General features: G+C 42.3%; 1 protein-coding gene and 1 long non-coding RNA gene across 2 annotated transcripts in view; one reads left to right on the top strand and one right to left on the bottom strand.

The window, feature by feature from the left end:
• Window positions 1-8841, bottom strand: part of LOC134547551 (uncharacterized) — a 38212-nt gene extending 29371 nt beyond the window's left edge. The window contains exons 1-2 of the long non-coding RNA XR_010079514.1: window positions 8000-8841; window positions 2908-3047 (exon numbers count right to left, since the gene is read on the bottom strand). This is a non-coding gene — a long non-coding RNA (uncharacterized LOC134547551). The remainder of the gene's footprint in view (window positions 1-2907; window positions 3048-7999) is intronic.
• A 161-nt stretch (window positions 8842-9002) lies between these two features.
• Window positions 9003-17868, top strand: part of PPP3R1 (protein phosphatase 3 regulatory subunit B, alpha) — a 37690-nt gene continuing 28824 nt past the window's right edge. The window contains exon 1 of the mRNA XM_063391646.1: window positions 9003-9168. Within this exon, the coding sequence (XP_063247716.1) occupies window positions 9166-9168 (3 nt within the window). The 5' untranslated portion in view covers window positions 9003-9165. The remainder of the gene's footprint in view (window positions 9169-17868) is intronic.

Here is a 17868-nt window from a genome sequence, read left to right as displayed (position 1 = left end):
ATTACTGCTCGTATTGTTCCTGCCACAGACAAGACTCACAGAAGTGCACTTTTTGAAACTAGATTTCATTTTGAGGACGGCTTGGAGTATCTCTTGTTGTATAATACATGCTGCATAAACTAGGGACAGTACATTTAAGGGTATCATCATCCAGTGGAAAATTGTTTGGGCTTCAGCAAAATTCCAGCAGTGGTACTTTACAGTGAAATCTGAAATTGTTTTCAGCATGCAAAGCAGGCTGCAAAATAAAATGTTCAGAGAGAAGTATTCTTCTGTATTGACAGAGGAAAGAAAAATAGTACTGTATGACTAAGACACCCATAATTTCATGGTATTTACTTAGGAACCTCACTGTCATTATGTATACATTTCATCTGCAGGGAGACTGAATCTGAGGGAATTTCGATAGGAAAAGAAGAGAAAATATCTTTATTCTGTCTTCTGAATTCTCCTCTGGAAACATTGCAGGTCCTTTCAGAAAAGGAAAATTTCTATTTTTTTTCTTGTGGGAGAGTTCAGAAACAGCCTGATGGATCAGAAGATGATATTAAATTTACTGCAGTCATAAATCAATTCCACAACAGAAACTTGATGGTACTTTGCCAAGTAAGTAGGAGGCAGAACCACCAAGACTTAACACTGTACCAGGGTAGCACGCTGCACACCATCCCTGGCAAATGCCCCTTGTAATTAGACTGCCTTCTGTGAGATGAAGGCCCAAAGACTTAAATCACTCAAAATCTTCAGATTAACAGAGATTAACAGCAAGTCCAGCCAATTTTTAATTCCTGTAATAGATTCTTTAACTTCAGTGCAAGGCAAGAGCTCCCAGTAGCTCAGTGACACACAGACACACTGCAAAAATGTTGCAGTCTGTTACCTGCACTCTATTACCTGCCTGCAAGGAGGAAGAGGGTGCCAGGAAGCCAAACCTATTTACAATTCCTTGGGTGACCACACTATGTTACAGGTGAGAAGAGCAAACATAAAACCCTGGAAGTCTAAATGCTTGGGATCCAGGCCCTGAACCTGCTTTATGTGAACAAAATACAGAATCCCTTGAGTGTAATTTCACATTCTCTTGGAACTTCTACTGACCACTAAAGAGCCGAGGTGATTTTCTAGTCCTGTGCTGCAGGTGCAAAATACCTGGTAAGAAAAAGGAAGTATGCAAAGTCAATCCAAACACCAACAGACAGGCCAGGTGCTTTGCACCTTGAGAAAAGAATATCACTTTCTGAATTCCCTGGGGAAAAAAAATCCCATCCTGTGGCCAACGTATCTTAGGGGCATATGGGGTTATACTCCCTCAGTGACAAACCCCACAGTCCTCAATCTGCACTCCCAAGAGTCTCTGCATGGAACAGCAGCCCCGAGCAGAGAATTCCACACACAGGTGACACCCTTAGCGTGGTCTCATTGCCTCAGCTGAAGGGCTGTGAACATTCACATTAATATATGTGATCATGCTGCAGCATGTTTTCCTTGAAAGCTCTAACTACTTAATTCTTCATATTGCTGACTGCACTGCAAATGAAAACAGATTACACGAGCACAGAGGTCATGGCAGTAACAGCTGTAGAATAAATGCACTACTAAGCCAGGTGCAATTTAACATATCACACCACAGACAGCCCTTGTTAATGGCATTGTTTTTGTCCTCCATGACAACAAAAAGAGGTTAATAGACACACAACCTCACACTAATTAACTCCCCACAACACGTACTGATAGGCTAAAAGGTACTCCACAGGAAAACACGTACGCTGATTAGCTTTGAAATAGTCAGGTTACTAACTGGGATTCAAAATTCCTCCCCAGCCCAAACTGTTAGAGGATCAGTGGTTCCTTACTTTTCTCTCTGCTATAAGAAGGACAACAAATAAAGATCATTTGGCATAGTTTCAGTGCAGACTGTTGCTTTGCCATTAAATCATTGGTCTACTTTACTGCCTGAGTCATCACCTTCAGAATTCACACCGGCCCAAACCTGAATCAGTCAGCCAATGCATGACCAGTGATAAAACAATGATTCAAGAGATTGCTTCCACAATACTGCAGTTGCATACATTACTAACTCATTAACAACATGTGCAGGCCAGTTTCTACAGCCTTAATCAATTATTGCAGGAAGATAACTTCACAAGTCACACTGATACACAGATATCTTTAGCAGAATTAAGCAAAATAAATAGGACTTTGCAAAGGTTGTAAAAAAGCACGTAAGTGGAAAAAAATATCAAACACTACTCCACACTTACCTCCATTTGTTGCAAGGTCTTAGAGCAGTCAGCCCATAACAGCTCCCCAGAACAAATGTCTTCAGCAAAAAAGCAGCTACTTATACCAACCCAAGCTACAGCTGGATGCCATCAGGAATTCTCAAAAAACTGCTAGGCAAACAAGATCACTACATGAAAGTATTATGCTAACAGCAGAGTCTCTAGAAAAATGCAACCTTTGAGTCTCAATCTTTCTTGCAAATTGTTTCCATATTGTTCTGCAGAGACTTATCTGGTAACATGATTATTATAGGCACAGGAACAAAGACAAAGAAAGCATTTTTATCCCCAGTTCATCCTAGCCAGAACCGGCAGTAAGTTTAGGAAATCAGAAGGCCACTCTTCATAATGCAATTAAGAAAAAAATCAAAAAGTTTCTTGTAATTATTTTCAGTTTGTGGCTTCCAGTCCTTGGGGGCTGTTAATGACAAACAAGAGCTGAAAAGAAATCATCCTACAGTCACATCATTGTTTCACAGCTCCCTGGGCAGCAAGATCCACAGATCAGGAGCATTAACAAACACTGTTTCAGTAAATGCATATATGCAAGAGACAACTAGCTAGCAATTTGAAATCCAGGATCCCACAGTGCCACAAAATAAACCAATGGGTAACTAAAACTCACCCTATCACCTACAGCTTCTCATGGCTTCTGTGCCCCACAGCATTCTTCTGGTCTTTCATTCGACATTTTTTCAGCTGTGCCTTACTGGATCTGGGAAGTATCATCTTCCTTTCCTCCCAAGTCTTAGCACTTCAAACCTGCTGTCACAAATAGGTGAGAAAATAAGGACAGGTTGCCTTCGATTTCTTTCAACTGAAAAGACAGATGTAGGAGTAAGAGAAATACAATGAGAGGCACATTATCCTTCCAACCATTTGTCAGTTCTAGTCAGTATTGTATCTTTAGATTTGCTTATTATTCCTTTATTACAACTGAAATGATGAATCAATATGATGCATTGGTTTTACAGACATTAAGAGTTCAGGACCTGCACTAACAGGGCAATTCAAACATGCTGAGAAAGGAGAGTTTTCCTTTCCATCTGAAAAGGTTTCCTCTTTTGCTGATAAAGTACAGCCTTCCTTGCCCACTGTAACTGAAAGCACTTTCTCTCAAAGCCAGTTCAGAAAAGGCTGCTTTCCTTTCTTCCTTTTACAGAATTACAGGAGAACAAGACTTTATTGATTTTTATAAAACACTACAACATATGAACACACAAACATACTTAAAAATAGTGCATTTTCAAGCTTTATTGCACTGTCCCAAGAGTTTACCTGCCTTGCTGGGAAAAGCTGCTTACAGCCTGTCAAGGGTCAGGACAGAAGATTATTTAATTAGGTGGCAGCTCTAACCCTGGGTTAACAGAGCAGGGAATGCTTCTTACAAATTGCATTCAACAACGTTTGTGAGTCAGGAATGTTTATATGAAGACTAGCACCAGGCAAGACAAAGAAGGACATGCTCAGGACATCAAAGACACATGCTATATTAAAAAACCCTCCAAACTTTGAGACAGTTAAGGCACCACAAACAGCACTTTCAAAGAAACATGCTACAAAACTAATTAGAGCCCAGACCCATAAGCAGCAGCACTGCTTTCCAGACATTAGGTCAAGCATTGTGCAGCCACATCAGAATGGTTAATAACAGTGAAGATCCCAAACTTCACATATTTACTTATCTGTACCTTAATCAGTTTCCATTTACATGGAGACAGATTTTTTTTTTTTTACAGTGAGGGTGGTAAAACGCTGAAGTAGGTGGCCCAGAGGGATGGTGGAAGGCCCATCCCTGGGAATATTTAAGGTCAGACTGGACCAGGCCCTGAAAAACCTGGTCTAGTTGAAGATGTCCCTGCTGATGGTGACATAGGTGGCCCCGTGGCTGGATTAGGTAGCCCTTAAAGGTCCCTTCCAATCCAAATGATTCCATGATGTCATGATCCTAGTTTGAGTGGTTGCAGTTATGCTGCAGATGAGGTGTACTAACAGCAGAAAATAACAAAGCAATGTCTGAAACTTACTGTAAAAAAACCCACCGTATATTATTTGCAAATATATTAGTCAGAAATACAGGTAACATAATGCAAAGTCATGGTTTTCTACAGACTCTTACTTACACACTAACAAACGCCATCTTTCATTTTTAACTTCTTTTAGAAATTAAATGTAAAAGAAAAGCAACTTGGACATACTCAAACCAAAGAAAAGGGAATTGAAAGTGCACTAGTTCTTCTTCATACTGCATTTAGAGGTTCTAAAACTACTAGCTGTTACAAATGTATCAAAGACAAGTCCGAAAATCCAAAGGTGTTAAAACGAACCAGGCCAATCATTTATTGATACAAACGGCTACAGGAGCTGGAGGCTGAGCTAGTTCCAGCCTCCCACAGCAAGCCAGAGCAAATACTGACACGGACAGGGTCACCCCTCACAGCTGTCCATGAGGGAGAAGCGCCTTTCTGAGGGTGGTCAGTCTCTTTTATAGTTTCAGTCTCCTCAGGGATTGGTTCATTTTGGATCCTCCCCATGATTGGTCCCTTCCTTCAGCTCTCATTGGCCTTTGCTGGTGTGTGCTCTGTACCAATCATTTTTTCCCGCTCGAGCTTGATTGGTTGGTTGTATTTACCAATGAGAGCTCCAAGTTTCAATCCCGGAGTTCCCTTGAGGAAACCATCTTCTCTCTCGTAGGTGTATTTTCTTGGCAAGCCCTTCGCTATTGGAACACCGCATAACCACAACCTCGCAAACGTTTCCATATCTACTCAAAACTATACATATCAACTCTAACTATTAAACAAACACTTTCACAACATTATAACAGTAACGATTTGTAACCGCACACAGCCACGTGAACTTCTTGAAAACATACTTAGTTACATATTGGAATGAAACTTATAAGATACATACTTATACACTTGGTATACTTATACTATTAGTTAAAAAAAGGTTTTACTCTCTGTGCCCATAACATTCGCTGTCGCTGGCGCCTTTCAGAACGCGGTCCCGCCCTGCCCGGGCCGGCTCAGGCACCGCGGCCAGCAGCAGGCACGGCGGGCGAGCAGCGCAAGCCGAGCCGGTCCAGTGGGTCTCGGTTCCGACAAAACGTCGAGGGCACAGGGAGCAAGGGGCAGACAACGACGGAGGATAAAGCGGGGAGCCGGCCGAATAAGTCCAAGGGGGTTTATCTGAGGGGTCAGGGGGAGCCTCCCCGCCTGCCAAGGACTGCTCAGACCGAGCCGCTTTTTGGGACCCCCTTTTATGGGAGGGCGGTAAGGAGGGTACAACCAATGGAGTTCAATACAGGAGGGGCTAGGGAGGTGAGTGACACAAACGAGGAGCACACAGAAGGGAGAGGAGGGGATTTTCCCCGAAATGAGCGTATCACTCCAAGCCCCTCACAGAACTCTCCAGCTCTGAGGCAGGGCTCTGAGGTGACAGGCAGGCTCCAGGGAGGAGGGGGGAAAGGATTGACACCTACTGGGGCAACTATCAGGAAGGCAAAACGGGGGGTACAAGGAACAAGCCATCTTACAAAGAACTTAGAAAAACTTATAAAATATAAAGAACTCATTAACACACCACTACAACTAGTAGTGACATAACTGCATTACAAGACTAAAACTGAATTTTCCTAAGTTCTTGGGTCTGTCTACTTGGAACTCAAAAAGGTAACAAAGAAGGTATTATGTTCCTCAGTTCTGTTTGTTTTAATCTCATCACATTATTCAATAAAAATTCTAGCCTTCTTCAATTTAATTTAGCTGATTTTACTCCAGATTTACATCTGCTAGATACAGCTGCAATGACAGAGATGCAAGTGGCAAGACTGTTTTACATCAGGATTCCTTTTTCTCTTGGAGATCTCAAGTTATTATTATTATTTGGCTAGAGGCCATTCAGTTTTAATGGGAGCTTTCAGTGAAATCTAGGAATATTTTATTCCTAGACATCCTATCAATTAAGGTTTTTTTCCCCTCGAAAGAAGACACATCCTAACCATCCATATCTGTTAATAAAAACAGACAGAAAATTCCTTCCCTGGACAGACCATTTTCTGATGTACAACCTCCCACTGTGGCCAGGCTGAAGTTCTCACCAGCCTGTTTTGCTGATTTGTTAATAACTTAAACCCTGCACTTATGTTTCAGTGCTTGTTTTGTTTCCTTCTGGTGCAAATTACCACTATTCAGTTTCACTCATCACCGCCACCTTCACTTAAGTTACTTCTGCCAGACTTTTCTGTGCAATCTCCCTGACCCACTCTTGCTTTTCCTGCTGAAGCTTCCCCCTTGCTGCATGTCAGTTTGGGAACAGAACATTCGTCAGTCATTAACACAGTTTCTAAGAACTGCACATTATTGTTCTGCTTTGCTCCAGTCTTCTAGAACAGACCAACTTTTGATCTATTCTTGAACTCTGCAGTCACCTTTCATTTATGCAGGTCCCTGAGCAGACTTCCCTACGGGAGATTCCCATTCCTCTTAGCATTTGTGCATTTGATTTCAAGATTCCAGGTTTCTCCGTGAACTCTAGAGGTAACCTTTGCTAATCTTAGATCAGCTCAGACTGCCACTAATAGGGCAACAGTGATGAGGCAGTTCCTCTTCCAGAAGGAGCTGAAGGGAGAGGACATTACCATTTTAGACTGGAAAGCTCATGCTCTCAGCTGTGGTCCTAAAAAATTAACCTGGTTTTAAAACATTCATCCAGTCTTCCCCCGTGAAATTAGCTCACCATTCACCTTGAACTTGGCAGAATTAATTTGCATTTCCCTGGCAGAGTGTCTAGCTATTGTGAGCCAAGTAACAAACGCCTTTAAAAAACAACATCAACATGGTACCAGCCTTCTCTTTGGCAGTATTAACACAACAATACGTAATTATTATTTTCACATCACCACCTAATTTGTTACAGCGTTATGCTCTCTGTCTCGGTGCTCCAAAATAAACCCATTTAGCAGAGAGAGGACAGAAAGGCAAAAACACCAAAGGAGATGTGGAATCACACTCTCTTTATTAACTGTTTTATTTTACCCTCTACAGAGGTTTTTAAAGGTGTCATCTGGCCTACTTAAAACTTCACAATATGTAGAGATCACTCCCTGAGGGTCAGCCTCACTTATGCAAGCACTTGCACTGCCCTAAATCGTGTCTCAAAGAGGTTACTGAGACTACATCTTTCATCTGAGTTTGCATTCTGTGCAGTAATTTTGTTTTGTAGACTATGGAGGGTACGAGGCTGGCATGAAACAACAAAGATACATGCACACACTTTTAAGGATTATCTCCTCACTGCACAAACCCTTTCGTTTTGTATAATTATCAGTACTGAAACACCATCCTCCAAAAATCTGTTAAATATTGAGGTTGGACTAGATGACCTCCCGAGGTCCCTTCCAACACTAAATACTCTGTGATTCTTTACCCAGCAGCTTCAAGTCTGGATAGCTTCTTGCAATACAACATTAAAAACCTTAGGAAAATAACAGCCAGAACACAGGGAGAGCAGCCACCTCTCAAAGGTGCATTTCCAAATACCTCCTTGCACAGAGCTTTCTCCCTGCATGGATTTTTCCCCCCCTTTTGCAGAACACAGAATTCACACGAGGAAGCTCAAGCAGCAAGGGCTCCAGCAGCACAACTTATTAAAATACATACATACACACACACATATATATATATAAATAATTATGTATATAAGAATATATTTACAGGTTATAGCTGAGGAAGACCTGCCTAAGCAGAGGGTGTTTGGGAGCAGCAGCTCTGACGGTTTTCCTGAGGGAACCTTTCCCTGGGCAGAGGCCTGAGGGAGCAAACATAACAATTGTTAGCACCAGTAGCTGTAGTAGCAATAAATCTTGGGTTTATTAAGGTATTTTTGTTCTTATGTCTGCTGCACAGGTCAGGAAATTTGCATCCTTGGAGTCCTTTCCAAGACTTTTTCAAGCCATTCACTGCGGCCACACAGTCACAGCACTGAAGGTGATTACACATTCATCTGTCAAATCATACGAGGAGGAAAAAAAATAAAGTGTGTCATGACCTTGAATCAGTCCTGGTTTAGTAGCAAAAAGAAAAAAAAAGTTGTGTTTTGTAGTTAACATTCAGCACGAAGGGCCTACTAAAAGGGACCTTCTGGCAACCCCAAAAATCGTAATTTCTCCACACTCGTTTGATGAGGAGCACCTGAGGGACCTGGGGCAGCTTAGCCTGGAAGCACTGAGGGGGAACATCATCGCCCTCTCCGATTTAGTGCGGCCTCTTCTACCCTGCCTGCAGTGAGGGAGCCTCAAACTGAGGCAGGGGAGATTGTGATTAGATAGCAGAAAAAAAAGCTTTTTTCACTGCTCTGCTGGTCATACATTGGAACGGCCTGCTGAGGGAGCTGGTGGAGTCACTAACCCTGGGGGTGTTTTAAGAGGCGCCTGGATTTCGCGCTGGGCGATGTGCTTTAGGAGTTCAGAGGTTTCGACGTTAGGGTTACAGTGGCAATGCCGCCTTGACGGTGGGACTCCACGATCTCAAAAAAAAAAAAAAATCTCTTCCGCCCCTGACAAGCTCTAAATCACCGCGCCGCCATTTTGCGCTCCGACCTCCCCACCCCGCCGATGACGTCACGGCCCGGCCCCGCCCCCCGGCGCGGAGAAGTACCCGGATGTGAGAGCCCCGCCCCCTCCGCCCCGCGCTAGCGCCGCTCGCGCCCCCTCCCTCGCTCGCTCGGTGCGCGGGTCAGCGGAGCCTTTGCCGCAGTGACGGGAGCGCCATCGGCAGCGCCCTGGGAGTGGCGACGGCGGCGGCGACGCCGGACAACGCACAGCGAGGCCGGGGTCGGCGGATTCATCTGCGGGGGAGACGCCTGACGCCCACCCGCCGCCATGGTGAGGACCCTCCCTCGCCTGCCCTCCCTAGCTCTTCCCACCTCCCCGCTCCCGCCCCGCCGGAATATTCCAGACCGGGCCGGGTCCCCCACCCCCGCGGCCCCACCGCCGCTCCGCCTCGGCGCTGCCCTGCCCCTGACCCGGCTCCTCCCGCCCCCGGGCCGTCCACGTCCTCCCGCGGGCGAGCGCCTCTCCGGGCTTCCTTCCCGGCTTTCCCGGGCGGCGGGCGCATCCCCCGCTCTCCCCCGCCGCCCACGGAACCCCGCTGGCTCTCCGCCTCCTCGCTCCGCCGCCTTGGCCGTGCTCGTCGGGCTCGGCCCTTCCCTTCCCCGGCACCCTCTCACCTCGCCCCCACCCGGCCCTCCCCGCCGCCCGGGGATTCGCGTCGCCCGGGCTGCGCCTGGTGTGTTCCACAGAGGCACCGTCGGCCCCTGGAGCCCTGTGGAAGCGAAGCCCCGGCGCTCTCGGCAGCGCTGCCGTGCGGGGGTTGTTTCGCAGCTCGGCGGGGTTCTCCCCCCGCCCCCGGTGCAGCAGCGGCAGCGCCGTGCTGTTTGTGTGCGGGCCGGAAAGCTGTAATGCACGTAGCCCCATGGGCTGGATATAATGTGCGCTGTAACCGGGCTGGGGCGGAAAGCTGACCCTTCCCGGGCCGTGGGTGCTCGGGGGCTGAGGCTGCGGGAGTGCCCTGTGCCCAGGGGTGTGTGTGTGTGCGAGGGTCGCTCGGTTTTTTCAATCGTGACGGGTTTAAATTCCCCTTTTACTGCCGTAAAATTAACCTGGAGATACAGTATGGAGTCCTGTAGTATTTTACGTCGACACTAGGGGTGTCTCCTGCTTTTCACCGCTGCCAAGAAATCAACGCCCTTTTTTTTAATAAACATTTATTTTAGCCTAAATTATTCAGTAGCCTGGCTGCAGGAAGACCTGGGGATATTTAGGTTTTACTGCTGGAGAAATACAAGTAGTTTGCATTTTTTTGTTTTGTTTTTAACCCTTTCGGACCGAGGCCAGCTGGTTATCACATTGCACGTCAGACCTCACAGGGCCTGGAAGTCAAAAATGGGTTTCCTTTTGGTTTTGAGCAGGCACTGCAGTCTTTCCTTTAAAAAATAAAATAAAGTTGTGGCAGGAACTAATGTGCCATGCTCAGGCCGGTTTTGTGTGTACACTTGAATAGATGTGCATTTGGAGAAGTGCTTTGAAATGTATAAGGGATTGGTTTAGGTTGGGAGCATATCAAGACTGTGAGGAAAAAAAAATCATATTTTGAGAACAAGATATTAATGAATTTGAGGCTTAAAAAAGTTATTATCACTTATGCCATGGCTGCAATACTGCTAATTACTTTGAATGTATAGGTCATCATGAGCAGTGATCATTTTCCACACAACAGTTGTGCTCATCCTGCCAGTAGTTGGGTCTTCTGTGAAAATTTTCTTCTCAAAGACCTTTCAGATGAGATAGACTAACATACATAAAAGTAAAGAAACATTATGGGCCTGTGATGCCCATGGGCATGTCAGTAACCTTTACTGAACTTAACTTTCGTGTATTATTATCTTTGATTATTTTTTTCTCTGTTCTGTTGTAAGTAAGGCTTTCCTATCATCTTTTGATGATATAATCATGTTGATCATTGCTTCATTGCTTCCTGAATAGTATCTGTGGGTGAGGCATTGCAATGTGGAAATGCATATACTGGGGGAAAAGGGTGTGCTGAGTGTTCTCTCTACCAGTAAAGGTGCATGTTTGCTCAAATCACTGCACTGGTTCTGCTAACACCTGATCTTAGGTGCCTTTTAGTCTGAAAACCGATATAAAACTATACATAAATAAAAAACCACCCCCAGCATTTCATTTAACTTGCTGTTGTTTTTGTTGTCATTAATCAGGGGATGTTTTCATTGAAAGAGTTTGGTTTTAATGAAGGAGTATGTCATATTTCAACCCCTGTGGTATTACAGAAATTCTTTTCCACAGTTTGGAACAGCATTTTTTTTATGTTCTTACAGGATAAGAGAGCTGACAGTTTTGGTAAAAAAGAGGTGGATGTATTGTTGTGTTTGTAGTAGGTAGCTTAAGATAAAACAAAACCATCTAGTGAGCCAAACAACCTTCTTCTGGATGCTTAGGTATGGCCTAAAATAAGTGTTCTAAAATAATCTGTCAGAGCATACGATGACGAGTCTGTTACGTAATGCCACGAGTAATGTTGATCGGCTATTTTTGTCAGAGTTGACTTAGCAAGTTTTTCCTATGAGTAGTGTTTTCTAGGAAAAGGTAAACAGCACAGATAAAGATATTAAATGATCTTAGTTTAGATAGCTAAATTCTGTCTTCTTGGGGTGGTCTGTGTTCTGGTTCATATCCAGTTCTTGAACTTCGTAGATGTAGTACAGAAGCTCCAGAATTCTACAGGAATAACCCAAAACATGTTACATCGTGCATCCATCTTAACTAGTCTCTTATTCAGTTGTTTTGACTCTCTTCACTTGAGTACTAGTGCCTCTGGTGCATATTCTCCAACCAGAAGTGATCTAACACTGGTTCTAAATGACTGGAGTAAAGAACCTCCTAAACAGTTTTTTCTTTTGCAGTAAAACATGAAAAAGAACCCCAGAAGAGCATCTTAAAGAATTCTTCACTATTTGGCAGGGAGGGTGTTAAATGCTTTGGTTATTAGCTGAACAAAAAGCTAGTTATTCCTGAACAGGAAGATAGAGCCTGTCGGTGGAGAAGGAAAAAGGCGTTTTAAAAACGAATTATATTTTCTCACCATTCCCGTGGTAGAAGTAGAATTCTGTTTTTACATGGTTAAACTACTAATTTAACAACAGGGGGGAATGAAAATTGAGTAGTTGAAGGGAAAATAGTTTATCGTGGTCATACCTCTTGAACTTCAGTGTATTGATCACCTAAGGCATCTGGCTTAGCAGGTAAAAGGAAAATTCTAAGGGAGTGAGATTAATAACACCGAAATTGTGGGGTTTATTCATGTCTTAAAGTAGATGGGACTGTCTTCTGTCAATCAGTGCCAGAAAAAGAGAATTCAGTAATTCTGGTATTTCAGAAGAAACAAGAGGAGGCAGAAATGCACATTTTTATGCCAAACCATTTCTCTGTCTGCTTCTGCCTCCTCACAGGATGGGTCAGGTTGGAAGGTCTGGTTCAGCCTCCCTGCTCAAGCAGGGACATCCTGGAGCACATTGCACAGGATTGTGTCCAGATGGTCCTGGAATATCTCCAGTGAGGGACACTCCACACCCTCTCTGAGTGATCTGTTCCATGTGTGATCCCTGCCCAGTAAAGGAGTTATTCCTCATGCTAAGGTGGAACTTGTGTGCATCAGAAGTTTTCTGCCCATTGCCTCTTGTCCTGGTGCTCAGCACAACCTGCAGAGCCTGGTCCATCCTTTGGGAACTCTCCCTTCAGATACTGAGACACATTGATGAGGTCCTGGCTCCCTCAACCTTTCCTTGTAAGAGGGATGCTCCAGTCCCTTAATGTGGGTGCTGAATTCGTGCTTACCTGGCAGTGTTACAGAAGAAACAGCTTTTTTTTAAATTGTAGATATGCTTAGTTCTACTGTAATTCATAAATTAATCTTGCATAAGATTTTTCAATATTGCTTTGATTTTTTTTTTCTTCTAGAATTGTTTTACTTTCTCTCCCCATTTTTACTGCCTGTGTTTAGCTGTGTTTCACTAAAGAAAATTGTATCCTCTCCTAAAACATTTTAAATCTGAATGGTAGTTGAGTGTAAAATTCTGTAGGTTGAACTCAGTGGTCTCGAAGGTCTTGTCCAGCCTAATTGATTCCATGATTCTTAAGACTTTGGTTTAACAATATGGAATGATGACCAAAAATTTTTTTCAGGAAAAAACTTTTTTTTGTAATTTGAGATAATATATGACTTCTTGAAAGCAATTTACTCTCAGTTTTCTTGCCCCTCCTCTTCCCTACCGAGCCTGTTCTCTCTTTTCTGTATAATATCATTTGTCAAGTTGTAATTGGGAGAAAAATTACACTGCACTGTTCTTTCTTTGTTCATTGGCAGCCTGTTCATATGGTGACTTATCCCAGTTTTCCATCCTTGTTTTCCTCTGCACTGTATATTTTTCTGTTTTCCTGAGCTTGTTTATTCCTTTGTGTTCCTTCCAGAAGGACCATGGGGGTAAAGGGGACTGTTTCCATTCTTCCTACGTGCTATTTCTTTGCCAGAATCAGCAGAAACAGAGAGGGTGCTACTGTGTGGTGTTCTTGTCATGATCCAGCTCTTCTCCTGCTGGAGGAGCGAGCACTGTGAGGATGGGGCAATAAAAATTGGAGTGGTGGGTGACAGGCATATGTCAGCATAAAAAGAGGAGTCAAAAGTGCTGGTGCTTGAAGGTGATGCAGCTGGAACCTCTGAGCAGGATACCATTAGGAAATAAGCATCTTGTTTGACGTGCAGGCTGATGTTAATTAAAATATAGAAAAGTTGGAACTCCTGAGGCAGTTGGAATTTTATTGGCTGACATGATTATATAAATTACTTAAGTATGTTCTTTCTTTCCCAAGGACCATAAGGATTTAACTTGCTGTGCTCTTGTGAAGCTGGCCTGGTTCTGCAAATGGAGCAGGTTGAGGTCGTGGCAGGGTAATAAATTTATCCAAGGTCCCTGTTATTTTTTAGAAGTTAGCATTAGTATGTGATGTTGGAAATGTGTGTTTGTAGCTTTTAAAATAAATACATCTAAATCAAATTAACTGTTCCAAATTTAGGGGTCTTGGGACTTGGAGTTAAAATGCAGCCACTGGAAAATGTGCTGTGCTTTGTCCATTGGGTTTAGGGCATGTGATGGTGCTCAGTGGTCACTGGCAGCCTTCTTCCAACATCTTTGTAGCAATGTTTTAACCACCTAAAGTGACTGCTTTTTGCGATTAGAGCCGGAGATGGGCCTTTAATATCCTGCAGAAGCTACTCTGTTTCTTAGTTGTCAGTGGCCTGAAGTAATCTCGCCACCAGCAGTGTCAGAAAGATCAGCTGCAGAGATTGCCCTAATGTGCTGAATAAGGTGGGAAAGTCTTGGACATGCACCAACATCTTTTAATCTGTAATAGACAAATCTTTTGGTATACCAGTTCAAGTATTCTGGGAAAGTCTAGGACTAGAAGCAATATATTCCACTTGGTGTGTGATGTAGCTAGATCTTTTTGGTCACTTTGTGAAATATTTGTATTTAGTAAAATTGAGATGAGTTTAACCAGGGCTAAGCTTCAACTATGTCTTGTCTTTCTATTCAGGTCTTACATATATAATTTGAGTGGCAAAATTCTGTGGACAGTTGAATTTTTTTTAAGTTTCAGGTGTGTCTAAGAATAAAACCCTCGTCTTTCTAGTGAAGTAATTTCTGGAGTGTCATTTCTGTGTAATTTTGACATTTTGTGTAGCTTGAAAATTCTTATTTGGTAGCTATACTTTATTAGGCTTTTTCCATATAGACTGTGTTTTCTATGTTGCTACAAGCACTTTAACTGCTTGGGCAAAACTGTGTTGATGGTACAAAACAGGCTGGAGACTATATCTGACTTGCCTGTAACTTGACAGTCATTTGGCCCTGCTATTGATACTCCCTTCCACAATTAAGGAAGAAATCTGGTGATATAAATAATCCTTAACTGCGGTAAAGAAGTCTTGGGAACCCGTTAAAAGCGTTGGATTAAAGGCAGCATTTCTTATGAACTGCCAATAAAAATCTTGGCTTCTGAGCTGGAAATAGGTTGTGTCAGTGAATATTTGCAAAGTCTGTGTTGGTGAACATTTTTAAGCAAACTCAAGGCAAAGAACTGAAGGTTGAGTCAGCTTAAAGTTACAATAGTTTATAACATTGCCTAAGTTAGGTAAGGTGGGAATTAAAAAATGTAGTAAGACATTTATGGAAGCAATTCAGTCAGAATTCGGGAGGGGCAGGAGAGGAAGGAATGGGACAACACATAAGAAGCCCAGAAATGAAGCCCAGGGTTGATATGTTTCTGGGAAGAAACCAAGCTACTGGAAAAGTGGATTCAGCTGTGATTCTCACAAGAATACAGTCCTAGGATCATCTTTAAATGCTGTGAAACTTTTTCTTCCTCTGATATATTTGTGACAAATATGGAGATTTTTTTACCCCTTATTTTCATCAACTGGAAACTACAGGATATTTTTTTTCTGTGTCTTCTCTGTTGTTACCCTATGAGTATCTCCCCTGTGTACATTTATCAGATGTTTTGGGGTTTTTTGTAATAAGTGGTAAAAGTTAAAACCAACTGTTGTTTCACTGCTGACTGTGTAGGTTCTGAATAGCATCACTGAAGTGAAAAAATTCCCTTGAATTCCCTCTGCTGAATGACACTATGGCTAGCAGAGAGGGCTTTAAAAGGAGTTGTTTGGTTTGTTGTTGGGTTTCTTTTTCAGTAAGCTCCATGGCTGTGCCTCAGTGCTGAGCTTGTGAAGGAGAACTCACGTACTTTGTAGGCATGATGACTGACCAGCTTTTCAGTCTTGTGTATATAAGATGTTCCCTTGGGAAGTTTAATTTAGTATTGAGCCCCTGCTAACAGGCTTAGCACGGTGGTATCTGAGCAGGCATGGCTCAGTTTTGCTGATAATGCTGAAGTGACACTTCACAGATTTTTTTTAGATTAAAGCTTGATTGCATGTAGATCTGCTAACAAGTCTAGGAGAAAACCTGTGATAAATAGGAGAACTTCTAAGCAGCAGCAATAAAAATCTCAGATTCATAAACAGACTTGATTTTTATATCTGACTCAAATAGACTCTCTTGCACTCCAGAACTTTCCTTCTCAGAGGTATCAGGTAAAATACCTGTTTACTACTTACTCTTAATTTTCTCCAATGATTCTTATAAAAACAATGTTAGTTTTCCTGAAATATTTTATTCAAAATGTGGTTTATAAATAAGACTAAAGCATTTGCACTAGGTACTACTGGTGTTAGGGTTTTTTTGTTGTTGTTTTCAGACAGTGCATTGAAAAATCAGCTAAATATAATTTGTAAAATATGAAAGGTTAGTAAGTTTGAATCTTGCATACTCTTGAATGTTATGGTGCAGCTCTAGTGTTGGTTCAGTGGAGTTTTGCTAAAGGTCAATTCTGGAAAAGTCTCTTTTGAGAGGCCTTAAAAAAATGGGATGGTGAGTTAAAAGGTGGCCAAATGGCCTTTTGTGGTGAGAAAACAAGTCATGCGAGTAAAAGGGACTAAAATGGAGCAGAATGAGAAGATGCTGGGTTTAGATTTAGGCATTTTTATTTAATGATGTAATAATAGTGTGCTGCTGTATGGCAGGGAGCAAAACAACTAAAGATTCCAGAACTGGTTTAAGAGAAAGGATGGGTTTTACCAGTAGCTTTACCTACTTTCTCAAAGGTGTTGTGTAGCATCTGTGCAGTGCCATAAGTGTTGCGTCAAGTCAATCCTTGTTAGCCAGCTTTTCACAAAGAGCTGTTCAAACACTTCATTTAAAATTACAAGTGTTCTTTGATTTCCAATTCACAGACTGGTGTGCAAACGTATCTGCATTATATACTACCTTGAATGCTTGCAAACTGTAAATTTCTGAAAGTATGGCACACGAAGATGTAAGATGGTGACTAGCAGGAAGGTGGTGGCCTGTGGTTCTTGGACAGGTTGTGGTTGGCTGCACAATTGTGTCAGTCTTTGTACAGTGCCTTGGACTGGATTCTTGATTGTGAGCAACTGGTAATTGTTACTGGAAGTCCCTGGGGCTCTGCAGGGGTGCATCTCCTGGACGTAGTTTGGAACCTGTAGACCCTATAAATGGCAGGAATTTTTCTAATGTGCATTGTGTGTACTCTTACGCTTGCTTTTATGTACATTTACAACTTTATGTGCATTTACTACTAAAAAAACTTAATGGCTTTTCAGGACAGCTGTTTCTGGTTGTATTGTCAATTACAACCATTGATAAGCTTTGATTTCTGTCAAGATTAAGCAATCTTTAACAAATCTGTGAATCTTTTATTTAGAGATCTTAGAATTGTTCTGGTAATGAGATTTGGGTTAATTCTTCAAACATTTAACATGAATGTTTATAAGCTACTGAAATTGGTGTGGACTTCTAATTTAATCCTTTGAGTACCCTATTATTAGCTTGTAACAAAAGTGACAAATGTCTCTATTTGATACTCAATATTTCCATTCCTGTATGTAAGAAATAAGCCAGTTCCTGCCCTGAAGAACTTAACCAAAAATATTCTTCTAAATAGCATTTGAGTATTACTTAATATAACCAACTCCTGAATGGACATCACCTCAGTGTAATGACTAAAAACAGTCAGTACTTTCTCCATGGTACATATCATAAAAAGAAAACTGTCAAAGGTTTCAAATATTCCATAGCAGGGAAGACCTTAATTGAAAGCATTTTTGTTGTTGGGTTTGGGGGTGTGTGTTTGTTTGTGTATGTGTGTGTTTTATTGTGTTTCATTTTGCTTTCATTTTATTGGGAAATCTGTGATAATTGGAAGACCTTGGAAATTGGTAATGCATCTTCAGAAAGCCAATTTCTAATTTGTGGGAAATTCTTGAGTGCTGGAAATTATTTTCTTCAGAATGGAAGCTGGTAATGCTAACAAAACTTGTTCAGTCTTTTGTAAATTTATTGGTAATTACAATGGATTTGATCCCTCTGTTTT

This window comes from Prinia subflava, chromosome 2 (genome assembly GCF_021018805.1).
Source record: "Prinia subflava isolate CZ2003 ecotype Zambia chromosome 2, Cam_Psub_1.2, whole genome shotgun sequence".
NCBI classification, from domain to species: Eukaryota; Metazoa; Chordata; class Aves; order Passeriformes; family Cisticolidae; genus Prinia; species Prinia subflava.
The sequence above is the reverse complement of the archived record's forward strand: the minus strand, read 5'-3'. Positions and strand labels throughout refer to the sequence as shown.